This window comes from Rhipicephalus sanguineus, chromosome 1 (genome assembly GCF_013339695.2).
Source record: "Rhipicephalus sanguineus isolate Rsan-2018 chromosome 1, BIME_Rsan_1.4, whole genome shotgun sequence".
Taxonomy (NCBI): domain Eukaryota; kingdom Metazoa; phylum Arthropoda; class Arachnida; order Ixodida; family Ixodidae; genus Rhipicephalus; species Rhipicephalus sanguineus.
In genome coordinates this window covers 90606877-90631526 of record NC_051176.1, presented here as the reverse complement: position 1 = coordinate 90631526, position 24650 = coordinate 90606877, and the positions used below count along the sequence as shown (strand labels likewise).

Genomic DNA, 24650 nt, shown 5'->3' with positions numbered 1-24650 from the left:
GATTAAGGCTTTGAGGCAACAACCGGCTTGGAAGTATTCTTACAGGAGATAGGCCTGTCGAGACTCGTGTGGTCCTGTAGTGAAAAAAAAAAAAGTAGCCTCGCACTCTACGTTTGAAATTTGCCTAAAGCTGACTAGGTTTTGTTATTTTAAGCTGAGCTACTCGCGCTAGTTATATCGTCATGTTACATCAGCAACAGGACATTGAGAATGTGTGCCACCTGACGTCAAAAATGTAGCCTATGAGTTCTATGCAGTTCATAAACACAAGTCTGCAATATTATCTTTTGGACAAATTGTTTTTTGGGGACGATAGTGCGCACTTAGAATTGCAAAATGATGAGTACGCTCAAAAATGACAGCCGAAAGGGAGTGGGGGGTCTTCAAAGTTTTCTGGAGCGACAGTCAAGTGGTTGATAGCAAGTTTACTGTGTGTCTAGGGAAGTTATCGGCCTTTGAGGGGAAAAAAAAACAATGCGGGGCACCACTTGTGGAATGAACTTCAGTAACATTATATGCCTCCATACAGCTAAATCTAAGAAGCCATGGCACTTTGCCATGTGTGACCAGTAATAGAAGGTTTTAGGGTTGTAGTGGTTATGGTACCTTGCTAATACGATAATTTTTCCAAGGACAGGTGTAACTCCTAAATTTGAAAGTGTGCAATGAAGCATCGAAAAGTCTCAATGTAAAGCCTCCTTCCCTAATGGTAGACACATTTTCCCTCGTGTAAAGCTCCATCTTAAGTGGTCATCTCTGTATTCACGCCTTAAGGAAATAATTAGCATGGAGCAGCACGTCTTCGCCACCTTAGAGCAACTAGTCATTGTCCGGGTTGCCCTCATGCCTTGCAAAGTTTGATACACTGACCATTCCTCCGATTCTATTAGACTTTATGCACGGAAAAAACTTGTTTATTTACGTGTGACACTCCTCTTTTGCTGTTCTGTAACTATATTATGTCTAAGGGCAACCTTCCACATGAAATAATAATTAACATGGAGCCCTAACTTGCCTTCCTGACACATCTACTGCAAGAACTACATCTTGCTTGCCGGTATTTTCTGGTGACCCTTCTGCTTGGACGCAGCATATTTATGACTGGAATTGCATATACTTGCATACTTCTGCCATGTCACCTTTTTGTGGCAATAACTACAGACATCACGCATGTGAGGAAACTTCACTGCATAGTTCGTGCCTTTGCAGCACCAGCAACACACCTTACATAAGGAGCTTGAATAGCATTAATTGCTATTTTATTAAATGCATAGTTTCGACTCATCTTCTTTCGCTGACTCCAGTCTAGATAGCACCTTTTCCTTTTGAATGTCACTGATTTCGTAAACAATGCAGTCTCCAAGCAAATCATTGAGAAACCTGCAAAAAGCTTCTTCGAATGCAGCCGTGTACCCTTTTAATGAGTAGAAGACTTGAGCTCGAAGTGGCGCGCAATGAATGAAGTTTTTTGCACAGATTGGGTGCGCTGAGGCTCTGTAAGCAAATTGAATTTCCGTAGGCTTTCCTAGCACTAGATTCTGCAGTAAGGTGCAAGTTTGGAACCACAGCGATTCAGAAAGGTGATGTGATGCTTGTGTCCACTGTCATATTGTTGGCATCGAAGAACTACTACATTCATTCCAAATACCAAATACTCTTGCCATATCTCAACGTGAACTCGCAGGGCTCAAGAAAGCCTAACCTTGCCTTCTTATAATTACTAGCTGATCCTTGTTGCTCAAATTGCTTTGGTTATTTAACAGGGCAGCGCGAAAAGACGCTGACAGATTAGAATACACCAATAGTTTATGATTGTCTGTCGCCCTAAAACAAGAGGCATGTGGCATGTTAACTTGAAGCTTGTGCAGCAACTACGGCGGCTTTGCATGTGCAGTTCTATCATTCAGAGCATAAGTAACAATAGCTCTTACTGAAGCTATTTTTCAGAAGCTTATGTTGTAACATAGTGCTTCGCTCATTCTGTGAAACAATTTGGCTTATGTTGGTTTCAGATTAGCCCCCTAGATCCTCTCGCCATTTGTTGTGATGCTGTCTTGTATGTTCTTCCGGAAACCCTATTTTTGTGCTGTGAATGTGAGCAGTAAAAGCTCTGTAGCCTTCACAGTGTTGCCTTCTATATGAAATGCAGTATGGTATCTTGAAGTCTCGGAAAGGTGTTAAATCCGAGTATGCAACATGAGACACCAATTCTAGAGCCATCTGATACTAAAGCATTCCAGGTCGTGCGGAATATAGGGCAACCTCATAGTCTGTGGATGCAAGTGCTTTCCGGTGTCAGCAACTTACCAAGTTTGTGCTGCTCCTAGTTGATTCATCTAGCGCACTCCAGTTCTTCAAACTCTTCGCTGAACTCCCCTAAAATCACCAGCCACGTGCACCAAGAGAAACAGAAATGTGTTGCAACAGGAAGAAAAAAATATAAACTGGCCTGGGAAACTTATTAAAAGAATTTTTGCGGGGTAGCAAGCCCAGCCACGTACAGTGCTCACGGGTTGAAACGCTGCATAAAAACTTGTAGTATAACTGTTATGCACAATTGCTCGACGTAACCACATCCTGCCATTATGAATATGGCTGCCAAAGATTATGTTGGCTCTGGTGTATGTGTTTTCAAATTCCGCTGATATGATGCAAACCGAAGAATGGAAACGAAAGTAGGTGCATTACTAAGCTATAAAATCCTTGCGTTCAACTTCATGAGCATTGTACATTAGTATATCCGTATGCAGCCCGAGGTTGCTTAGCTGATTTTACATCAGAGCCGACAAGCACATAAATATATTGCACAAAAAAAGATGCCACACTATGCAAATTCAGAGCACAAATGCCAAGACAGATTGCGGATGAGATAGGATAAGTGGTTAACAATTTGAATCATCTTGTGCAACGTGTAGTTAATGCAAGTTAAATCTTACCCTTATCAGACAAATCAACCATAACATGCTTATTTTTTCCTAGTTTATCAGTTACAGTATGCAGTAGGGTGCATTAAGTTCAGAGTATAATGTCGAGGTAGCAGGCATTCCTTGGCTTATCGATTCAGGCTTAGTTCCAAGTGCAAATTAAATAAATTGTGGGGCATTGCCTGCCATAACCACCATACAATTATGAACCATGCCATAGCGGGTGACTCAGTATCAGAGCTGTACACATAGAAAAAAAATGCCACCAATTGCAAGTACTTCCGTTTCGAGTATTCGCACCTTCTTCACCAACAACTGGTTTTCAAAATTTGCATCTTTCATCTTTACAGATCGGCAGTGACACTGAAAACTTGCTCGTGGGCACTCTGGGGGAACGTTCTATGTTGCAACGTAGAAACACGTTTCCTACAAAATCGTGGTTACATTGCCACGATGATTGTGGCAAGGTCCTCTATGAAGTGCAGGGCTTTGCACTTGCTATGTCTCAGAGACGCTGATCATAGGGCCAATGAGGAGGCTTATAGCAGCACTGGTTCAAATATTGAACCAACATGTAGTAGATTGTTAAGATGAAACAACCACAAAGTGCCTATGTTTGCCTGCACAAACATGTGCAACTTTGTAGCATGACCACAGGCATTATATTGCTATTCTTGCCAAATTCAAGTGCCCAAAGCTGTATTTTGCCTTTTGTAGCTCCTTGTCCATAAAGGAACTGATTAATGAACTGCAGCAATCATTACCTAGTGAAAGAAGATAATTGGTTATGTAAATATGACCAAGAAAATATTTTATTTGAGTAATTAATTACATGTAATTACATCTAAGAAGTCTGCTCCAGATTAAATTTGGCCACTGGGTTCCTGTTACATGCACCTAAAGTACACGAGTGTTATTGCAGTTCTCCTCACCAAAACTCGGCTGCTGCGCCAAGAATCAAACCTGTGAGCTTGTGGTTAACAGCTCAAACGTCACAGTGACTAAGCCACCACAGCAGATCAAATGCAAAAAAATAAATAATCAGCATAATGGATTCATGAAACGTTATGCACACGCTTCGTGCTGCTTAGGATTCGTGGAGTGTGGAAACAAGGGACAAACAGCAGCACCTATTGCTAGTAATGCCATGAACAGTGCCTTTACAAAAGAAGATGTGTGAGTTCATGACCTCTGCTTCATGTCAGCATCATATGTTGCCAAGGCACGTGGGAAAGGCTTGACAGCTGTTATAAACGCGACCACTGGTGGCTGGAACTACGAATGTTACGTTGTGGTCATGTAAGAAAATCTTGGAAGAGTCGCACCCGCAGTTGCTGCTAGTATCTGTTAAACCATTGGCTACCAAATGACGTGTGCACCGTGAAGTTCTCCATAGTGATTATTTTTGCTACGTACGTTTTATAATGCTCTATGATAATAAATACTCGAGAAGCACAATGTGAGTTTTCTTTACGTATTGAACCAAACTTGTCAGCCCTGAAACCGTAGAGAAAGTCGTAGAATAATTTTTATATGAAAAAGCTTTAAACATTCAGACAAAAAGGGAGATGTCACCAGGGCAGATTTCATCTTCAGAATCCCCAAGCAAGCCCTTACTGATGTTACTATTGAAGAGAACATACAAATAGCATGCAGCGACCACCCCTTGTCGACATCTTTTCACAAGTTTTTCGCATGCACGAATGCTCAACATATATGAACTAAATATTTTAAAAATGATCTCTGCTGCAGTAGACAAGTAGTGACATCTACTGACAAGTATATTGTACATTGCTGGTCGCACCATTTATCAATAGCTTTTCAATCGAACTATACCTCCTACTTGGCGAATCGCCTGCTTTGGAGATATGGCCCTCCTGTTGTGCCTGGCGGTAGCCAATGGGTTAAAGGAGTGCCAATGCAAAATTTGCTTTTTTTTTGTTGCTTTACGGGACCTAGACGACCAACGAGGACTCGTCGCCAGGGCCCGGGAGGCCATCGCGGCCAGAGGATTCCTGGACTAAGGGACCCTCCCACCTAGGGTGACCCCAAGCTTACGAGCTCGGGGACACTGTTTCGGCAAATTAAAAACTTATTTCATCATCATTTATGGAATAGCTGACAGCCCACTGATGATAACTCTGTAGTGTCTCAATTCCTTGAGAGCGCGACAAACAATTACCTTGTGATGTGGTCAGTTTAAAATGCACGCCCAGTGACTAATGTGATGGAGCAGGCTATTTCATGTCGCTAAACAATGTGGGCCTTTCATATCTGAAACCACTGATGTGCACCAGTACTCAAAACAATTAGGACAGCAGATCCCCCTGCCTTTTCAAGAGAAGCGCAATATTGCATGGGCAAAATTTGGTAGTACTCACTGATATCGTCATTCAGGGGCGTAGCTAGAAATTTATTTCAGGAGGGGAGAGTTCGACTCCCCCTCCCCATGTATGTTTGCACATGTTTGCATGCACGATATACACATACACATACAAAATGTTAAAAATTCTAGGAGGTGAGGTTTGAACCCTCCCCCAACTCTGGCTCTGTCAGTGGACACCATTCTACCCTAAGTGAGATTTCTAAAACTGAAACTGGTCTTCTAGCACAAAACAGTACCTTTATGCTTGCATGTTTTTGCACTAAAATAACTTGAATTTGACAGGTGAACCACTTTCTATTTTTTTCAGCAGTCAGCAAAATGTCAAATATTGCAAAGAGCGTGTTTTCACCTCATTCATCTCAATGAATACAGCCGTACAAGTCTTTTCGAAGCATTCGCCCTCTTTGGAAGGACCACATGCAAGGCGTTTTTCTTCATTACCGTAAAATGTCGAGCAAGCGCCCCCCCTACAATGAAGGATAATCCGACCAGATTGGGGGGGGGGGGGCTTGCTTGGCCCCACACCGAAATTCAAGATGGTGGCGGGAGAGGGGGTGTTCCTGTGTTGTACCTTCTTGAAGGTACAACACCTATAAGGGTTCAACAGGAACAATCCCACCAATAATCTTATAGTCCATTTCTTTTCTTGATAATGACAATTTCTTTTCTTGATAATGTCAATGAGGATGAATTGACGCAAGTGTCACCACTGAAGCTGCGACCAGTTTGACCAATACACGACCGGCCACATGACAACGGAATTGCATAAACAACATAGATACGCATTCAGTGTGCTCATTCTTGTGGTTCTTTTTACACAAGCGATGCTCGTCTTGAAAAATAGGGAGGTGGGGGGGAGGCGCTTGCTCGGTCATTGGCACTTATTTCAGATCTCCCGAAAAAGGGAGGGGGGCACTTTGCTCAGGTGGGGGCGCTTGCTCGGCATTTTACGGTAGTCGGAAATGGTGACCCACTGAGAGATTTTTACCAGATGGTCACCCATAATGTCCACATTAAAATTTCTCTCTCCTGGGCATCACACTCGGATCCACGAGGTCAGATTCAGTATGTCGCGACATCGTGACTACGTTGAACAAAAAATGTCAGCTCTGAACGAGAACAAGAACCTACCAAATAATGCAAGCACGGTCAGGTAGCCCGATATCCTGGCTGCAAAACTGTGGAACACTTTCAAAGCTGAAAAAAAGAGTAGCATTATGGAATCAAAACTAATTTTTCAGAAAACGCCTGAAAATGTTACTATACTGAGCCACAATTTCAGACCTCTTCTATACTGCAGCAACTGTATTTGGTCATAATCTGCCACTGCGTTCATGTGCATTCAAGCAGGAATTATTGGCTTTGAGCAGAGATGCACATTCTGCTAATAATGTTTAAGGGGCACCAAAGAGAATGTTAAACCAGTCAAGTAACAATTCTGGAATGCCGAATAGTGAAGTCTTGCCATGTCTGGATGTACTGAAAGAAAGGCAAGTGTGAAGGAAGACTGGTGGCAATACCGCCTTGAAATTCCCATACCAGATTCCAGCAACGTCGCTACTTTACAGCACCCACTTGAATTAATGTAGTCAATCGGATTTGACAAAATCACTGTGAGTAGCAACTGCAGACACTACACACACAATATACTTCTGACTTTGACAACATAAGGTGATGTGAGAGAAAGTCCCACACTTCAGTAACCAAGGGCAATGATGCACATAACCATTGTCTTCTTATGCTCCTGCAACATCTTACGCCTGACATTTTCTCACTTTTTCTTTCTTTCCCAGTCTGCTTGTTTTGTAGTTGATGCACCATGCTATTGTTTTTATCAACTTGAAAATGCAACCTTTCAGCTCCCAATGTCCACAGATGTGCAAGAGTGTAGTGGTTGTGTGCATGCCTCTTGTGCTGCAGTTTAAAATGGACCACACGTCCTAACTTGCAAAACAATATGGCTGATCAAGATGAGCATATTTTTGAAAAAGATGCCTAATGAAATGCAAAAGGATTGGATATTCATAGAATATTATTTTCTCCTCTGTAAATGTAACATGGCTTAATTCATTACTGCAAAAGTCTTAAGTACCTCGTCATATGCTGACCTTGAAAAATGCGGTGTGCAGTAGAAAAACCCACGTGACCTCATAAAAATGAGTTAAAAATCAGGGTTCGAGCAAGAATCAAACCTGGGTATTCTGCATGGCAGACCGAGCATTCTACCACAGGGCCACGCCAATGCTTGAAACTGCTTTAGAAAAAGACTTTATACAGTCGTCACGTTGGGCAAGGACACGCGTTGACAAATTTAATATTGCATGGCCTAAGCTTATAATCGCACCAGGCATCACACCATGTGAATTGTGCAATAAGTTAGTAGTTGAAAGCTGCCTATTACAAAGGGCTGCGCTATAGCTTGTCATCATCATCAGCCACAGCATCAAGAAACTGTATTGCCTGACAGATACATAGTCGTACTTCGCAACTGCATGTAATCGTAGTAGGTGCCCTAGGGAAGTTTAAGGAAGGATTCAAGGAAGGATTTAAAGGGGTCCTGCAACACTTTTTCAACATGGTCAGAAAACACTGCTCATCAGTAGTCGAGGCTCCCGAGAACACGTGAGCCAAACATTATTGCGTAGCACGTGGCCCCGGAATTTACAAGTAATTCTCAAAGTCAGCTAGAAACCGTTCCCTCTTCTCTCGACAAATGATGCCATATACCCAATTCCACGGCCATTGGCTGATATGAGCATCATGAGCTGAATAGTTACTGCTGCCGCCACAGGAGGCCGCCATGTGCCTGCGCGCATGCGCGATCACATTGAAAGTAAGCTAGGCGTTCGAAGAAAAAAAAGAAAAAGTGCTCAGGGTCATCTTGACGTAGCTTCATTCCCCCATGCCATTCCTCCCTTCTTACCTTCCAGCGCGCTCATCGGGACGAGAGAAGAGAGAAAGCAATTACAGTGTGTGACAAACCTCTAACTCAGTCCATACTTGACGGATTCTAAAATTTTTTGTGGTGGTCGATTCGTGAGGCAATCGATGGTTATTTGGAAAAGTGTTGCAAGACCCTTTTATGGAGGTGCAAGAAAAGATTTAAGGAAGGATACAGGAGAGGGTTAAATCAAGGGGCAAGGAAAACTTAAAGGAAGGGTTCAGCGAAGAGCAAGGAAAATGTTCAAGGAAGGGTTCAACAGAAGGGCAAGGAAGCAGGGGTGTAGCCAAGGGGGGGGTTCAAACGCCCCGAAATTTTTCAATTTTGCTTGCGTATATATACACGCACACATACAAACACACGCACGAACATACATAAATTATGGTTGAACCCCCCCCCAAAAAAAATTTCTGGCTACGCCCCTGCAAGGAAGGTGAAAAGGTTTTCACTTTCATGTCGCTTAGGATAAACGTAAGGACTGCGGCAAACTTATTAACAGAAATAACTATAAACCTACAATACAGGATTTGATAAAGCCTTGCCACCAGTTAATGAGTTGTTTGGTGTTCCTGCAGACAGATACATTCAGCCCATTCCTTAGTTGACACCTGCTGTTCACAGTAAAGTGCTGCATATTTCAACACTGTGAGCTGAAAACTGCAGCCAGAGATCAGGACCTTTGGTTTCAGCTTCCATCACAGTAAGTAAATTGCCCTTTCACAACACCAAAAGCACCACTTTTGCCACAGTGAGACACTTGGTGAACTAGGAAACACACAAAAAGGAAATATAAGTGGTGACACTGCTTTGGCGTTCCTGCAACAACTTGGCATGACATCGCAGATTCTAATAGCATTTGCATGATCATAGATTCTTTATCGGTAAAAATGAACTGCGTTCTATATAAAGGGGCCCCTTTATATAGAACGCAGTTCATTTTTACCGATAAAGAATCTATGATCATGCAAATGCTATCAGAATCTGGCCAGTTTTAATTTTATTTAGCCAATGTGGCCAAAACACGAAGAAAGACTTGGGAATCTGTGACGTCACAGGTGTTGAAGTGTCGGTGTGAAATTAAAAAATTAAGCTTTGACATTAATTTTCTCTAAAACGAAACAACCTATAATTGTGAAAGTAACATCAACAAGCTTCTCTGAATAAATCATCACTCTAAACTGATTTAGTGTTTCAATATACCCATGAAACACAAAACCTCTATAAAACTTAAAAGTTTAAAACCTCTATAAACCTCAATAAAACGTTTTATAGAGGTTTCGTGTTTCGTGGGTAGTGTCCTTTCAAAGGGCCTGTCACCAAGTTTGGGCATTTTTATTACCAAGTGCATTGCACAAATTGAATGATGGCGATCGTTTCTGTGAAGCATGAAAATTGCACTATATTCTGCACCGGGTGCCGCTGAGCACAGCTCAACGCGCCACCGGTAGTGGTTTGATATTGGTAAACACACTTTTGCCGGGTACAACTTTAGAAGGCAGTGGCATTTCTCTTCTCCATCAAAGGCGGATGAATATAAGCCTGCACCAATGGGCACGCACTCTAGACTGACGTCATGAGCCGGTTGGCCGGCAACTCCGCCGTCCGGCTCATTCTTTAGTCGCGGAGGCAATCCGCGGCAATCGGCAATCTGGGCAGGAGGAGCCTCTCTTGCATTCTTAAAGGGCTCCTAAACCACACAGAAGTCGAAGTTTAGTTGTGGTGTCGGAGTTGTGCACTAGTCTACGACGAACATGTAGCCGCGAGAATTTTTCGAAACGGTACCGCAATAGCGGTGTTACACGCGTTTGATGATCGAAATACGCTTTTGTCTTTCAATCCGTCCTCTTTCAAGCCATGAGCCCGAGCGGGACTATTTCTAACGTCGCGGAGGCAGTCGACTGGAGTGCTTCGGCTATCTGGGCAGTCCTGGCACTTCTGCCTTCCCAAGTTGTAACCACGGAGGAACGAACTGTCCCTTCCCTTTCTAGTTAGCTAAACTAGAGTCACTAAGCTAAACTTACTATATACGCCACCTAACATACAGTACCTTAGCATATGCAGCGAATTCCCTCCTGGGGCACAAAATTATTTCGGTAAAACACTAATTTTTTAATGAAAAAATCCGTTAACAGGGGGTGGGTGCTCGAGCCGACGTTTCGACTTGTGGACTTGTCTTCTTCAAGACTTTACAGATTTTTTTTCATCGCAAGCTTCCATCTTCGCCTTCCTGCCGTTTTTTGGATTCCCTAGATTTTTGGCGCTTGATTGTGGTGGCGAAGTGCCAGGACTGAAATCATTTACTTTTCTGACACGAGTGTTCGTTCAATAACTAAAAGGCGACTTGATTTCTAGCTTCTTTTGCAAATTGTAGAAGATAACGTGCGAGGAAACTTACGACGTGATTGGCAACACTTAGCTGTGATTAAGAGCAGCGCAACGTTCAGCGCAAGAGAGAGTTTGAGCCATCTGTAGATTATCTTGTCGTAGATGAACATTTGCAGTGGCTTCAGCTCCTGCAGCTACTGGTTGGCCGGAACTACCACACTTTATGAAGTGGGATGAACAGAGGTCATTCGAGGTACAATGCACTGCAGAATGCTGCGGAAAAATAAAACGCAATAATAAAAAACACAGCAACAATGCTGCTGCTTTTATATATAGCACTCTTGGACAAGTGCCAAGTTTCAACGCAAATGATACTACCTCAGCGATTCAGTTTGCTTGGAGGTAACGAAATCTGGAAAAACACCAGACAACAGCATGAATGAAATGTTACTCCATGCATGCGACAGAAAGGTAGCACGGTATGCTCACCCAACAGGTACATTAGTCCAAAAAATTCGCACAATGTGCCAGCAAGTGCGCTGAGATTGACATACCGATTACGTTCTTCATCATCTGTGGCAAAACATAGGAAATTGATTTGCCACACTGTAGTGCACACGCTAAAAAAATTAAAAAAAAAAAACCAAAAGACACTAACCGAGCTTGCCATATATTAAGCAGAGATTGGACTGTATCCTGAGCATGATAGCTGCAATTGCAAACACTCCTACTGTTGAGTCTTCTACGTACATCTTCTCAGCTGCGGCGGAAATACGACAAAAAAAAAGAAAGTTTAATGTCTGCTACATGAAGCGACATGCAAAGCGCTTGCGCCGCATGACCACATGAAGGGAACTACCTTGAAAATACGAGTCTTCGTCCGGTGCTGTGTCCTTCAGACAACGATTTCAGGTGACTTACGAGACCTGACCGCGTTGGAAGAACGGTACGTATTGAATAGCTTAATACACGCACAATAAATTTCACAGCGATAGGATCAGCAGACGACAGCGTCCATTGCGCCACTAGCACCATTTTTCATTGTGACAAAACGTTATCGAGCAGCCTCCCATAAGCTAGAGAAAAATAAATCTGCTTACTGTAAGACATCAGCAGGATCAACACTCTGATGAAACTGCTCAAGATTTCCTCCGTCTCAACGGCAGTGTACACCCTACCTGATAGAAAAGGCGGGGATAGCGCAGCGTCAAACTCCGGCCGCTTTGCCGGAAAGGACTTACCTCTTCTCGCGAAGAGCTTGAACAGTATCAAAGCAAGCTTGAGGAGTAGCGTAAACAGGACCTGTGCTGAAACCGCATTTAATCCGAAGAGCATTTCTCGGGGGCACTCAGCCCAGACCAACGGCTCACCAGTACCGAGAGGAGCGCAGCCGCGAGCGGCCACAGCTGGCCGCCGGCCGATTCACGCGCTTCTGCGCCCGCTCACGTAACGGGCACGCGGGCCACGTTCATGTCAGATGAAACACCAACAATGGTTCACACTTTTGATGATGATGCTCCTAGGAAGATTGGCACCTACCCACTTAAGGGGATCGGCCAAGAGTAATATGGTCAGGAATTTTTCAAGTACTACTACAGGTTCACCCCATCCGCCAGAATGTAAAAGACAACGAAACTGAGGCCAGATGAGGGGTCAATTTTATTTCATTTATTATAATGCTCCATCGCATAATCTTCCTGAAGCATGAGGAAAAAAAAAAATGTGGGAAAGGAGGGGTGGGGTGGGGGGAGGTCACTAACAAGTACCTGCGCTGACAATCTACACCACCTTCAATTCCACAATAGCGAAGGTGACCGTGTCGCACAAAAACTACACCTCCATTTATACAACAGACCGATTTCACCTCGAGCGCAACCACACCCGCTGGAGACAGGTCTGCCTGCAGTAAGTATCTTGAGGCCCGAATGACAACTGAAGTGGGACCTGCTTCCATTGTTTTCTTTGATCCCAAGTTCGTATACAATTTAAAATACCCAACCCCAAATAATGGGCCACACGGGTCGCATTAAAAACGCTCCTGGTCATTGCTGAAGACATAGAAAATGTCGGCGAAAATTGTAAGCATTATGGCGGCGGCAGCAGCTGCACATGCACAGCATGCAAGGTGAAATCGACCTATTGCGTTGGCGACAGTGTTCAATGAAAATTCCGCTTAAGGTATTCCGTTTTAAAAACCCATTCTCTGAAAACATGACACACAATTGGAGTCTCTGGCTTCGTAGCCAAATGCGGAAAAAAAAAAAAGTGCAGCATCCTATAGAAATGCCAACGTGGTGTACAACTCGCACCATGTCACAACACAAACAGAAAACATTTAATACAGCGCATATACATATACATTTCTTTTTTCTTTCCATGAGCTGAGCAACACACATTGTGCAAGACCAAGTGGGAATACACGCCTACTTTATTGCCTTCTATACCCCGCTTAACTTGTCGAATGTTGGCTTTCGTGGGACAAATGCAGGTTTCGAAATGTTGACAAATTCTGTCTTGGCTCAGGTGCTCAGAAAGGACAAAAAAAAATTTGTGAAAATGTTCATGCACATTGTGGCAAAGTACTTCAATATGCCACAAAACCCTTATTTCTTGTTTTGAAAAAATAAAGGCAGTGCTACTTTAATGGTGCAATCATTTCCTGCAGGAGACACTAACAGCAGTAACAGCACTGCGACAATGAACATTGCAAGAAGCTACACACCAGCAGCCACTTTTCTTGTTACAGCAAGCACGTAGAGTTGAAGCCCACAATAGTTGCATCAGTTCTGCCAATGGCTTGTAGGAAAAAAGAAAAAAGAAAAAAAAAAGTTCAGCTGCGAACGATAAAGACTTCGTCTTGCACAGACATCCATCCCCACTCGTTGGGTCCACAGAGAAAATCTTTGACAATATTCACACACAGTCCAGAATGTTTCCACAGAAATGGCATAGCCTTCTCCATTAAAGCTATTACATGAACAGCAGCTCCTCACGTGAATGCACTGTGTTTTTTTTCTTCTTGAAAGCACTGCCTCAAGCTCTCTGCACTTTGCACAATAAACCCAACTTTTATGAAAGAAAAGCATTTGAAAAAAAGTCGGGTAAGAACTGCATTGGAACTGCGTGCAAATTTTCTAATTGTTAAGCTTTAACAATACTAAAAAATTCAGAGGACTGCTTTAGTTAAAAACACTGCCGAGTTGGACACCAATGAAAGAAAAAAAAGGTGTTGAGAAGAGGGGAGAATGGAGCTATCTCCCTGGCCTTTTTGCACTGGTTCCCTAATGGAAGCCAACAGACCCAGCATTTCAGCAGCCCGTTCACTCTTCTCAATGGTAGTAGCCACTAAGAAAGTAAGAAGAGCTGACATGAGCCTGCTCAACCTGTTGCAGGTATGTAAATCATCAGAAGTGCTTCCCAACTGAAATCAGGAGTGCAGTGCTTAAGGACGGGAGGTAGCATACGCATAAGGGTAGGAGGGGTTGGCATACAAGCAAAACAGACTTGTTAAGATCTAGCAGTGTGGTACAGGGCTTAAAGGAAGTAGTCAGGTGTGCGGCGGGTCACATGTGGCTCCCCTCTTCTAGGTGCTGGGTCGAACTGGAGGCTGAAAGGCAAGATAGAAGTGATTCTGACGTAAACAACAAAAACAGCAACAAGCTCTATCATGCTCTATGCCTTACGGCACCTTGGCAATGACAGAGATAGGACTACTTGGACAGATACAGATGAACCTACTTACAGTGTGCTGCAAGACCCAAAAAGATTCACTTAATACATTTAGTAGTATGACACAGTAAAAGCTATATAACAAGCAAACTTTCCTATTTATATGTTAGCATAATTTTACCAATACTTGTTTTGCTCTCTTGGGGCCCTGCAACACGAACACAGCTAATAAACATGCTCAACTCACTAGACAATTTTTCTCTGAATGACCTGAACCAAGAATTATTCTTGTACACAGATTAAGGAGCTCAAAGTGTACCTGCTCATCCCTTCACGAAATTACCATCAGTTTCCTCATTTCTTAGGGCATATACAGGGGCGTCCCAGCTATCATGCAGCACGATTTAAAAAAGGAGGAACGTCGTTACGCAAAGCACACCTAGTGCATATTGTTTCCACTATGCTGTAGTAGCCAATTCAAATCTTTTTGTTGATGAGGTTTAGTTAATTAGCCTTAATTATGTTTCTAACTCGACAAGTACGCACCTAATTATTAAAATGTCGATGAGGCATATGTAGGCATGCTCAAATGACATCCAACTGCTATTTTCAGCAACGTACTAATAAAGTCAAACCTTGTTAATATGTATCTGCTTTAAGCGTACTAACGGTTAAAACATAGTTGCGACAAATCCCGAAGCATGACTTATCGCCGACAACCTTATCACAATAACTATTTTCAGATATCTGCTCGGGCAAGCGTGCAGCGCAGCACTACTTTAAGCCTACTGCACGCTTTTAATAGGAGACAACCTGAATGCGCTGGGCCGCCGATCGCTGCCGCCTTCGTTGTGTGGGGCCGTGTTCAAGCGCGCACCGCTTTGCAGAAACAAAAGCAGCTCGGTGTTGCAGAATTGAGCGTTGCTGGTCGCAGGCGACGAGAAACCTCTTTGCATTGACGCTATCGCGCTAAACGTACGCGTACGGTACAGCAATCGTAACGCTGCTGTAGACATACTGCAGCAGCGTTAGAAGCAGCGCTTCTATTGGGCGACCACCCAAACGCGCCTCCGTCCGCTGCCAGGACTGCTAGAGCGTCGCAGAGTGTGTATCGCTTGCAGAAAGTTCGTCATTGCCGCATTAACCAAACAAGCTACTCGCCGCAAGCGAAGTGGGGACGAAGACCACTCCTACGACAAATGCGCGCGTGCGGTACAGCAAGCGGCCCAGCAGTGACGGCGTGAGCCGAGAAGGCAACGTGCTGCACACAACTAGCCAGGAGACGATCGGCTCCACGCAGCTGTATCGCGGCACAGATGTACACATATATATCGTGGAAAGCAGACACTGTCCGTTTTGTCGCTATGTCGGTCACTGCGTATACCGGACCCTGTAATAGTTCCGAAATGCTCCTCGGTGTTGCCACCACGCGCTATCGGCACTATTGGACGGTCGTGCGTGAGTACCAGAATCTTTTCTCCACTTTGGCAAACAGAAAGAAAAGGCTTTGCAGTGGGTACTTCAGGCAATATTTGCTGTGGCACTGTATTTATTTATTTGTTGGCGGCGGTGGTGTACACGAGGAGATGCAAATTTTTACTTGGTGGTAACGACATTCCTCTTTATTTAAATCGTGCTGCGCGATTGCTGGGATGCCCTGTATAGACATGCCTGTTGGCCACATTTATTTTTAGACATCACAAATAACAGGGCCACCGGATGGCCCAGGAACTGAAATCTCCCAACCAAGGCAGACACTATACAAACAATGTCACCGCGTCATAACCATAGCTTCTGGAGTTTGGGCATAATACTGATCCTGGGGACAATGCTTTTGATCATAAAGCTCTGCACTGTGACAAGCTCAGCAACATTCACATCGTCACACTGGCATAGCATGGCGAAAATGAAAAAAATTATAGCAGCTCCGCACTAGTGGTGCCAAGCCTGAAGGAAGTGCGGAGCTGGCCGACCTTATTTGTTACTCTAATTTTCTTTCCTCATCTCTTTCTTTTTTCTATGTCTCTATTTCTATTTCTTTCTTCCCTGTCTCTCTCTCTCTCGCTTCCTCTTTCTATACCTGTCTATATCTTTCTCTCTGTTTTTATTCCCTTTCTTTGTCTCTTTCTATGCTATGCTTTACTCTCCCCATCCTTTCCCTCCTCCTCACCCTCGCTTCCCTTTCCCACCCCCTTGCTACACTATACTACAAGGCTATGTTATGCTCTGCTAGAACGCCTGGATAGCAGAGCGGCTACGAACCTAGCCTTCCGATCGTGGATATGCGGGTTCGAATCCTGCCTCGTCAACAAATTTTTCTGTGCCAAGAATTTCTCTTTCTTTCCTTTTCTCTCGCACATCAGTTATGCATCCCACACGCCGGACAAATCGGCAGACGTGTGCTGGGAGCGAAGCAGAAGATGAAAAGGACGAAGATAGTGCGTGCCGGTTCACGATGATGATAATTAGCTGTCGACTCCGAACGGCATAACGAAAAGCTTAACAGCTCCGCTGTAAAAAACCCTGCGTGTCATTGCGTTGTGATGATGCCCTTAATACAAATTTCACAGCCTCCATGCAAGTGTCAAAGGGCCCCAATGAGGTAGCAAGGGAAACAAAGAATCTTTCTTCAAAATCAAATGGACTTTAAACCACCAGTGAAAAAAGGCCATTTCTATGCCAAATTACAATGAGCATGTAAGATAGCTTCTACTTTACTACAGTTCAAATTAACTGACCTGTAGCAAAGCAGCTATGTCTTTTTTTTTTTCCTCTACAGAAAGTATGGGTGACGAATTAACAACATCTGAATCAAAGGATATCAACTATCCTTTTAACAAGTTTCAGTGCACAAAACTAGCAAAATAAGAAAACAATAATGTGCCTACTTTTTATTGTCGTGGGTGCTCTACGATGGTTCGACTGAAAATTAGTATTAACAAAACTTGAGTTTAGGACAGTCATTTCTAAAACAACAGAAATACAGCTAGCTGCCACAGCAAGGTCAATTAAAGAGCAACATAAGCATTTATCCCACCAGTACATCAGTGTTAGTTGACTTCTAATAGAAAGAAACAAGCAATTCTCTCTTACAACGAGTACTTGAGTTGGTCATCCAGCTCCATGATGGCTGCCTGGTTGCCGCAGCGGTAGCAATAGTTGGGTGCACTAAAGATGGTCACCACATTCCGATCGTGGCACCAGTTGTAACCCTGCATGAAGATTTCATACAAAGGTTAAGCAACACAGATTACAGCATGGGCAATGCCAGTAGGATGTCACAAGTATTCAAGGTTTTCATTACAGACTGAGAAAAAAAAAAGCTACATAGTCACACTGCCACTGGCGAGTGTTTCAGCAATACTGCTTTGGGTTTACTTTGCTTAAACATGTCGTTAAGCAACAAGATCACGCGAGGGTCTTGGTGAAAAGGGGGTGCAACACTCAGCAGCTATTAGTTTAAGGCCTTCTACTGAAATTGCCGGTAATATCCTGCAATTCAAATTTAGAAAGATTGAAAGTACTGAATTCAACAGTATACAATCACTGAAGCCTCCATAAGCTTGTACACTGGCGCTTTCAAGTATACTTGTAGCCACAAGTAAGGCCTAACACCAACGCTTTGACTATTTCTACTATGTCAGAGTGCCTAACATATTAAGATACAGTTATAACTAATTCCCTGACAGAAGCAGAAAAAAAAAGACAATTCAAAATATACTTGGATCAAGAAAGGCGATGCATCAATAGCAATGTATTATACCAATGTCATATGGTGCATTGCTAATTGTGATTAAGCATGATCAGGACCAAATTCCTCATTAGAGATTGGTTCCCTTGTACAGCTTGCATAAATGGGCCAATCCGATCAAGAAACTAGATTTGGATCATGGTCAATTGTGATCAAAAGTGACCCTGTGACACCGGTAGTAGACAACTATATTAAGTAACATTCGCTTACTAATTAATGAGCACGCTGTCACACGCACACAGCTAAACTGAACAGACGTCCTTTGATGACCATGAACACTCGATGTCACATCACTAGCACGATGTACAGTGCACACAGAAATGAGAAAACAGGTCTCCAAAACCTTCAGGCAACGCAATATTCAACACTCGGCTCATGGGAAAGCCACACACACAGGAAGCGGTCAGCCATTTCAGATTAGCTGGCCGATGGGCCACATATGCCACCTACAACCTACTGAGTGCGCCCCCACACGTCAAGGCCTTAAGCACTTTTTTTCTTCCCTTTGAAAGTGTCGTCTGTAACTTCCGGTTAAGACGAGCACGGCGCTGGCACATGGTGACACAGCAATAGTTCATTACTATGACACTATAATATGCATGATGCTGCAGAGGTGAAGTACAACTGTCGTGATAAAGTCCAACTGATCTACATGAGAACATGGTGCGCACCAGCTTTGTCCTGCGCCAGCTCGACTGACTGACAGTAGCCAAATCCAGCAAATCCTTCGCTGCCAACAGAAAAGTTCATGAGAGCTTGGACACAGTGACTCAATTCATGACTACTGCATTCTTAAGCGCACAAGTAATTGCTAAAAGAAGGTCCCCTTTCAGCCATGTGCAATGAGTACTCCTCCTGTGTATCTAATCCAATCCGTGTTTTTGAGTGAAAAGAAAGATTTTAAATGCAAAGCATTTCTTAGCAAACTTCTGCGACTTTGAGCGTATCTATCAAGCCGCCTACGACTTTGTGCTCTCCCGGCCGTTTCATCAATGGGATATATACCAAAATTGGTATGGCATAACATGACTGTATGACAAACATAAATGACAGGTCAAAACATGAAAATCATGACATGCATGTCATGAACAAGATGATTTACATGCCACGGTGTTGGTGCTCTTGCGGCCTTTTCGTTAACTTGATATATAACAAAATTGGTATGGCGTGACAAGAGTGTAACAAACATAAATGATAGGTCCTATCATGCAAATCGTGACAAGCATGTCATGTACAGGATGATTTACATGACATGGTCTCTGGGTGCTTGCGGCCGTTTAATTACATGGATATATACCAAAATTGGTACGAGACATTTCTGTATGGCGAACATATATATATGACAGGGGGGAAAATCATGACATGCATGTCATGTACGCCATGACATACATGCCCGGCTCATGGTGCGTTTGCAGCCGTTTCGCTATCTTGACATGTACCAAAATTGGTATTTCATGACGTGACTGTATGAAGAACATAAATTGCAGGTGGTAACATGAAAATCATGACATGCATTTCATGTACACCATGATTTACATGCCACGCTCATGGTGCGCTCGCGGCCTGTGCGCTAGCTTGGTATTTTGTGACGTAACTGTACGATGAACATACCGTATTTACTTGAATCTAACGCGCACCTTTTTTTCGGTAAAACGAGTCTAAAAATCGCATGCGCGTTAGAATCGAGTACCAAAAAAATAAAACTCTGTTATCATATTGCCATCGGCATTTCAAAATCACCGCCTCCTACACGCGGCACGCTTCGGCTATTTCTGCCATTGTTTCAGTTCGTACGTGTGCTGAGGAGTTTGCCATCCCGTTGTGCGTTCACATCGACGGCATGGAAGTGCCGACTCCAAATACTCGACGAGTGCACCACGATGCCGCATTTAAAAGAAAAGTTATTACATGTGCACAGGCGGACGGAAATCGGGCCGCATCGCGGTCGTTCGGAGTTCCCGAAACGTGCGTGCGAGACTGGTGCAAACAGAAGCAGAATATTTTTTACAGCAAAGCTTCACGAAAAGGTTTCAGCGGACCAAAGCAGGGCCGGTTTCCCGAAATCGAAGAGCGTTTACAGCGACAAGGAGTTGTCCGACAGCGACGAGGACTGATCCATTACGAGACTCGTATCGCCGCCGTAGTGGTGACAGTTTTAGCGGCAAGGCCCGCTGTTTGACTGTGTTTTATTTTTTGAAACTTTAGTTCTTTAAAACATAAATACTTATTCTTCGGAATGTGCGAAGGTTGACTCCTACGGACTTTTTTTGTTCTTTTCTCTCGCGAAAAATGGGTGCGCGTTACAACCGATGTCTTAATTTTTTTTTTTTGTTCGCGGAAAACGGGTGCGCGTTACAATCGAGGGGGCGGTAGAATCGAGTAAATACGGTAAATGGCAGGTGGTAACATGCAAATCATGACATGCATGTTGTGAAGGGCATGATTTACATGCCATACTCATGGTGCGCTTATTGCCGTTTCCCCAGCTTGATATATACTAAAACTGGCATTGTCTGACGTGACTGTATGACGAACATAAATGACAGGTGGTAGCATGACAATCATGACATGCATTGCATGTATAGCACGATGCTCACGGCGCGCTCGCGGCCGTTTTGCTAGCTTGATATACCCCGAAATTGGTACTGCATGACGTGACTGTACGACCAACATAAATGACAGTTGAAGGAAAGAAGCGTTAATTTCAAGGGCTCGTATTGTCTGTTAGTTCTCATTAATAAATGACAGTTGGTAACATGAAAATCATGAGAGCTGTGAAGGAGAAACTTGTGGCGCTGGCTCCTTTTAGTGGCAGTGGCTACTAGAAGAAAAATTTACCTCTTCTGTGTGCAGTTTTGATCGGATTTCATTACTTCTTTCATAAACAAACATCCAATTTCTCAACTTTAAACTTCATTTTTCTCAAAACACACTTTTCGGCAATTTTTTTCAGCATGCCCCTCCCCTTTTTGGTACTTCTGTGGTGCGATCTTGTACGCATTGCAAATAAGCACGGAGGCGTGGCGTTACATCCAGCCGCTCGCGAATGGCCAATGTGATCCGTGACAGACGTCACGGCCCTGCATTGACCAATCGCGTGCGGCTGGATGTAACGCCACGCCTCCGTGCTTATTTAGAATGCGTACAAGATCGCACCACTGGTGCTCGAATCTGCATGAAATTTTGCCCAAATTTTCTATAAGGTGTGAGGAGTGCAGTTATCTCCTTCAAATCTCAATATTATTTATGCATATTGCAAAAATTTGCAAGTAAATATTTAATGGGGTCTCAAAAATATGGACTTCCCATGTTAGAACTTTTTTTTTATGTCTAGTAAATATTTTGTATGCACTTTCTGGACAGTTTTCAGCATTTTACAGTTCAAATGGAACAATATAAGCCATCCATTGTCAAAATGTATAAAAGTTCAAGGATAGAAAAAGGGGGGCCACAAGGGCTATGTTTTACACTTTTGTCATGGTGCAGAACCAAAAGTATGCTACTTGAAAGAAAACTAATTATATATTTGAAATCAGCATAAAAATCTCTACAAATAGCCCTAGTTTCATTGCTCTAGGGTGAATATTAAAAAAAAAAAAAAAGCGTCTTCGAGTAGCATCTCCCCTCAAGCGACTATGTAAAGGACCAAGCAAATAATTTCGAGGCGTTTGACAGCGGCAAATTCTGTGTCGGTTCTCGTGACAATGAGCGTGCGCACCACCACCTGATGGGGCTGAAGATTGTTCTAGCACAAATTCTGATGACGAGGCAGACAAAAATAAGTTTTTCGTGAAATAAAGGTTTGTCTGTGCTGAGTATATTTTCCTTTTGTTTTCATGGCCCATTCGATAATCCGGACTTTGGTTAACTCCGACATTTTCGCCAGTCCCATGGGGTCCGGGTTAACAAGGTTTTACTGTATATAGTGAACTAGCTGTCATGACATGAATTACGTCATTTTCCTTAACCCTTTCGGCCCTGGCGGTGTCAATTGACACCATCATAAAACATTTCCCCTAGCACCTCGGAAATGAAACCAAAACTGCCCATTCTTGGGGGAATACTTCTTCAATGATCCCCACTGCCATTGACACCAAAATGGTGACATAATTGCGGAGCTGAAAGCTGCAAAGAAGAAGAAGCTTAACCGAAGTCGTGGGTGACGCCAAGGCGGGTCAGCTGAGGCGGGTGAGCGCCATTTTCGAATCGACGTACCGAAGCTGTTTCGATGAGTATCACACTGAAAAATGAGACGCGGTTCACATTTTGTGTACTCTAGTGAATAGCCGGAAGAAAGATGCTATTTTTTGCATTTCACAAGCGCTGGGCCCTGATGACCTAATTTGATGTCATGTCTGTAAATCCATGATTACTTGCACCACTGGCTCAATTTTTCGTTTATGGTCTTCTGAGGTCATAACTATTAGGAAAACACGCAGAAAAAAAGTCCCCGACCAAAATAAAAAATCCAGGGCTGAAAGGGTTAAAGAGAAACAAAGCGATGTATGCAGCTCTCTGCTGGCTGCTTTGCATTACATCGATTCACACAGTGCGTGGGATCTGCCGGATTTTTTTTATTGAAGATTACTGGATTCTACACAAGGTGCTAGCTAGTGGAAATCCAGTTTCAAATAAGCAGAGTGAGAAATAAATGGACTGAAATATCATTTGAACATCTGGCGTCTCCTTAAGCTTGTGAAATACGCTGGAACAATTATTTCAGTTAAGTGAACTTTCACTTCAACAAACCTTTTCCGGAGGTCCCTTGATGTTTGTTCAAGTGAAGTTTCACTGTACTGTGGCAGAAAGCTCAGTACAAGAGACAAGTGCCGACTCAGGCAAGTTGTGTTTGAAAGAGCATACCTGCCAAGTTTGGAGAAACGGAATCCGGGAGATTTACTCAACGGCGGGGGGGGGGGGGGGGGGGTATAAAATATGTCGACCGCGGGAGGGGGGGGGGGGGGAGTACTGCGATAGCAATTATACGGACATTAGGCAGTTTTAGAATAGCGTGTGCAAAGCTGTGCGTTGGCTTCTCGCGCAACTGCGCATGCGTCGTGCGCTAACCGCTTCCGGGCTCCCGTTAAGTGACGGAAATAGCGGGCCGCTAACGCTAACTCAGCGTACGCTATTCGAAAACTGCCTAAAATAAAGCACCTTCAGCTATCTGCTCGGCTGCGCGGGTGGCGTAGCGTCAAGTGTACTGCACGCTTTTAATAGGTGATAACAAAAGCGCGCTGCGCCACCGTTCGCTGCCACCTCGTGAGGGACCGCCTTCAAAAATTCGTCGCGAGCGCCGAGAAACCTTACCCCTCGGACACTACGTCGTTACCGCTCGGACACTACACATATTTACAACCGCTCAGAGGCGATTATCACAGCACTATGGAAGCCTCTATTACAAAGGCGTGTAGAAGGACACGCTTGGGCGCATTAACGTGTTCTGCGAACATATCCCTGGCGCTGTTTCTAAAGTTACGTTTTCCCACGCTGAAAGTGACGCGGGCTTGGAAATTCTTGATTGTGGGGCCGTTTCGGCACAGTTCGGCGCAATTTTTGCAATTTTTATGCTTTTGGAGCAGTTTGGCGCAGGAAAACGGAATCGTATCAAAAATGCGCAATATGCGCAGCTGTCTCACCCCTGCCACCGTGAAGCTCGAGCCCGGCGTTGTTTCGCCACAAAGAACCTGTTCGATTTCTGACAACTTCTGACGAAAATTTACTGGACAAAAACAGGTGATGCCTGAGTAAATCCTCTTAGCTACGTAGTTAACCCTACTAGGAGCGCTGTTTGCCAATGGGAGAGCAAGTAATTTTAGGCTGTCTTTGACACATTCTAAGTTCCCTGGTGCTTGCAGTGCAATTCGCAATGTCCATAGACTGTCGCGCCGCCAAGCGGACTTCAGGAGCGTCCTCTCGAGGAGGGTTAGTAGACGACAAAATGGCAGCACTACGCAGTCGCTCCTTTGTTCGGCTGTGCTAGCCTCAGTGTTAACGCGTTGGCAAGAAAAGAACACTACGACTTTGCATGTTCCCTGCATCAGTGAACAAACCGGGCACTCCGTCACACAAGAAATCCGATTCGTTCTTGCGAGACGCGAAGTTTTCGTGAAAATGCGTGGCAACTCGCGCTTTCAATGCTAGCCCACAGCGTACACATACTATCAGCTTCGCGAAGCTTTCTGTCGCCACGTAGGTCAGTTAAATGTTATCGTCTGAAATATTCAGTTGAAGCTCACCCTGTTTTACTTGCATATAGCATTGGTCAGTGTTTCTTGTAGTGCATGAATCCCATAACACTGTACGCGGGAGGTCGCGCGGGCTCGCGATGTGCTCTTGTATAACTGAGCGATTTCAAGTTGGCGATACATTAAAATAGGTCCTCTATCCTTTGTCAGCAGAGCGCTGTTACGAATCGTGCGAGCGACGTTTCAATCATTCGAGGACGCGTCTGCTCGACGCCTTTCGTGGAGCGAACGCTTTCCACGCCGTCCTTCGCCAGTGTATTGGGTTTCGCAGCCAGCGCTGCGCCGCTTGTTTTTGTACATTTGTTGATAGGTGGCAGCACACTGCAAGCGATTTGCTTGTTGACCCGTTTGAGGGCAATATCAGCAATATGGCAGCATGTTCTCCGCGCCCAGATTGCCAAGACGT

General features: G+C 43.9%; 1 protein-coding gene and 1 long non-coding RNA gene across 3 annotated transcripts in view; both read right to left on the bottom strand.

The window, feature by feature from the left end:
- Positions 1-2298: 2298 nt before the first annotated feature.
- LOC119393864 (uncharacterized) lies at positions 2299-12149 on the bottom strand. Its single transcript, XR_007415978.1, has 8 exons — positions 11677-12149; positions 11436-11502; positions 11235-11336; positions 11066-11149; positions 10955-10988; positions 10647-10849; positions 6442-6507; positions 2299-2376 (listed from the first exon to the last, which is right to left on the bottom strand). It is a non-coding gene; the product is annotated as an uncharacterized LOC119393864 (long non-coding RNA).
- Positions 12150-12217: 68 nt separating this feature from the next.
- The window catches only part of LOC119393847 (serine/threonine-protein phosphatase 2A catalytic subunit beta isoform), a 73179-nt gene continuing 60746 nt past the window's right edge, over positions 12218-24650 (bottom strand). The window contains exons 5-7 of one of the 2 annotated variants that reach the window (XM_037661037.2): positions 17339-17457; positions 17134-17167; positions 12218-14183 (exon numbers count right to left, since the gene is read on the bottom strand). In XM_037661037.2, the coding sequence (XP_037516965.1) occupies positions 17137-17167; positions 17339-17457 (150 nt within the window). In that variant the 3' untranslated portion in view covers positions 12218-14183; positions 17134-17136. The remainder of the gene's footprint in view (positions 14184-17133; positions 17168-17338; positions 17458-24650) is intronic. The other variant, XM_037661030.2, reaches the window with a different exon arrangement.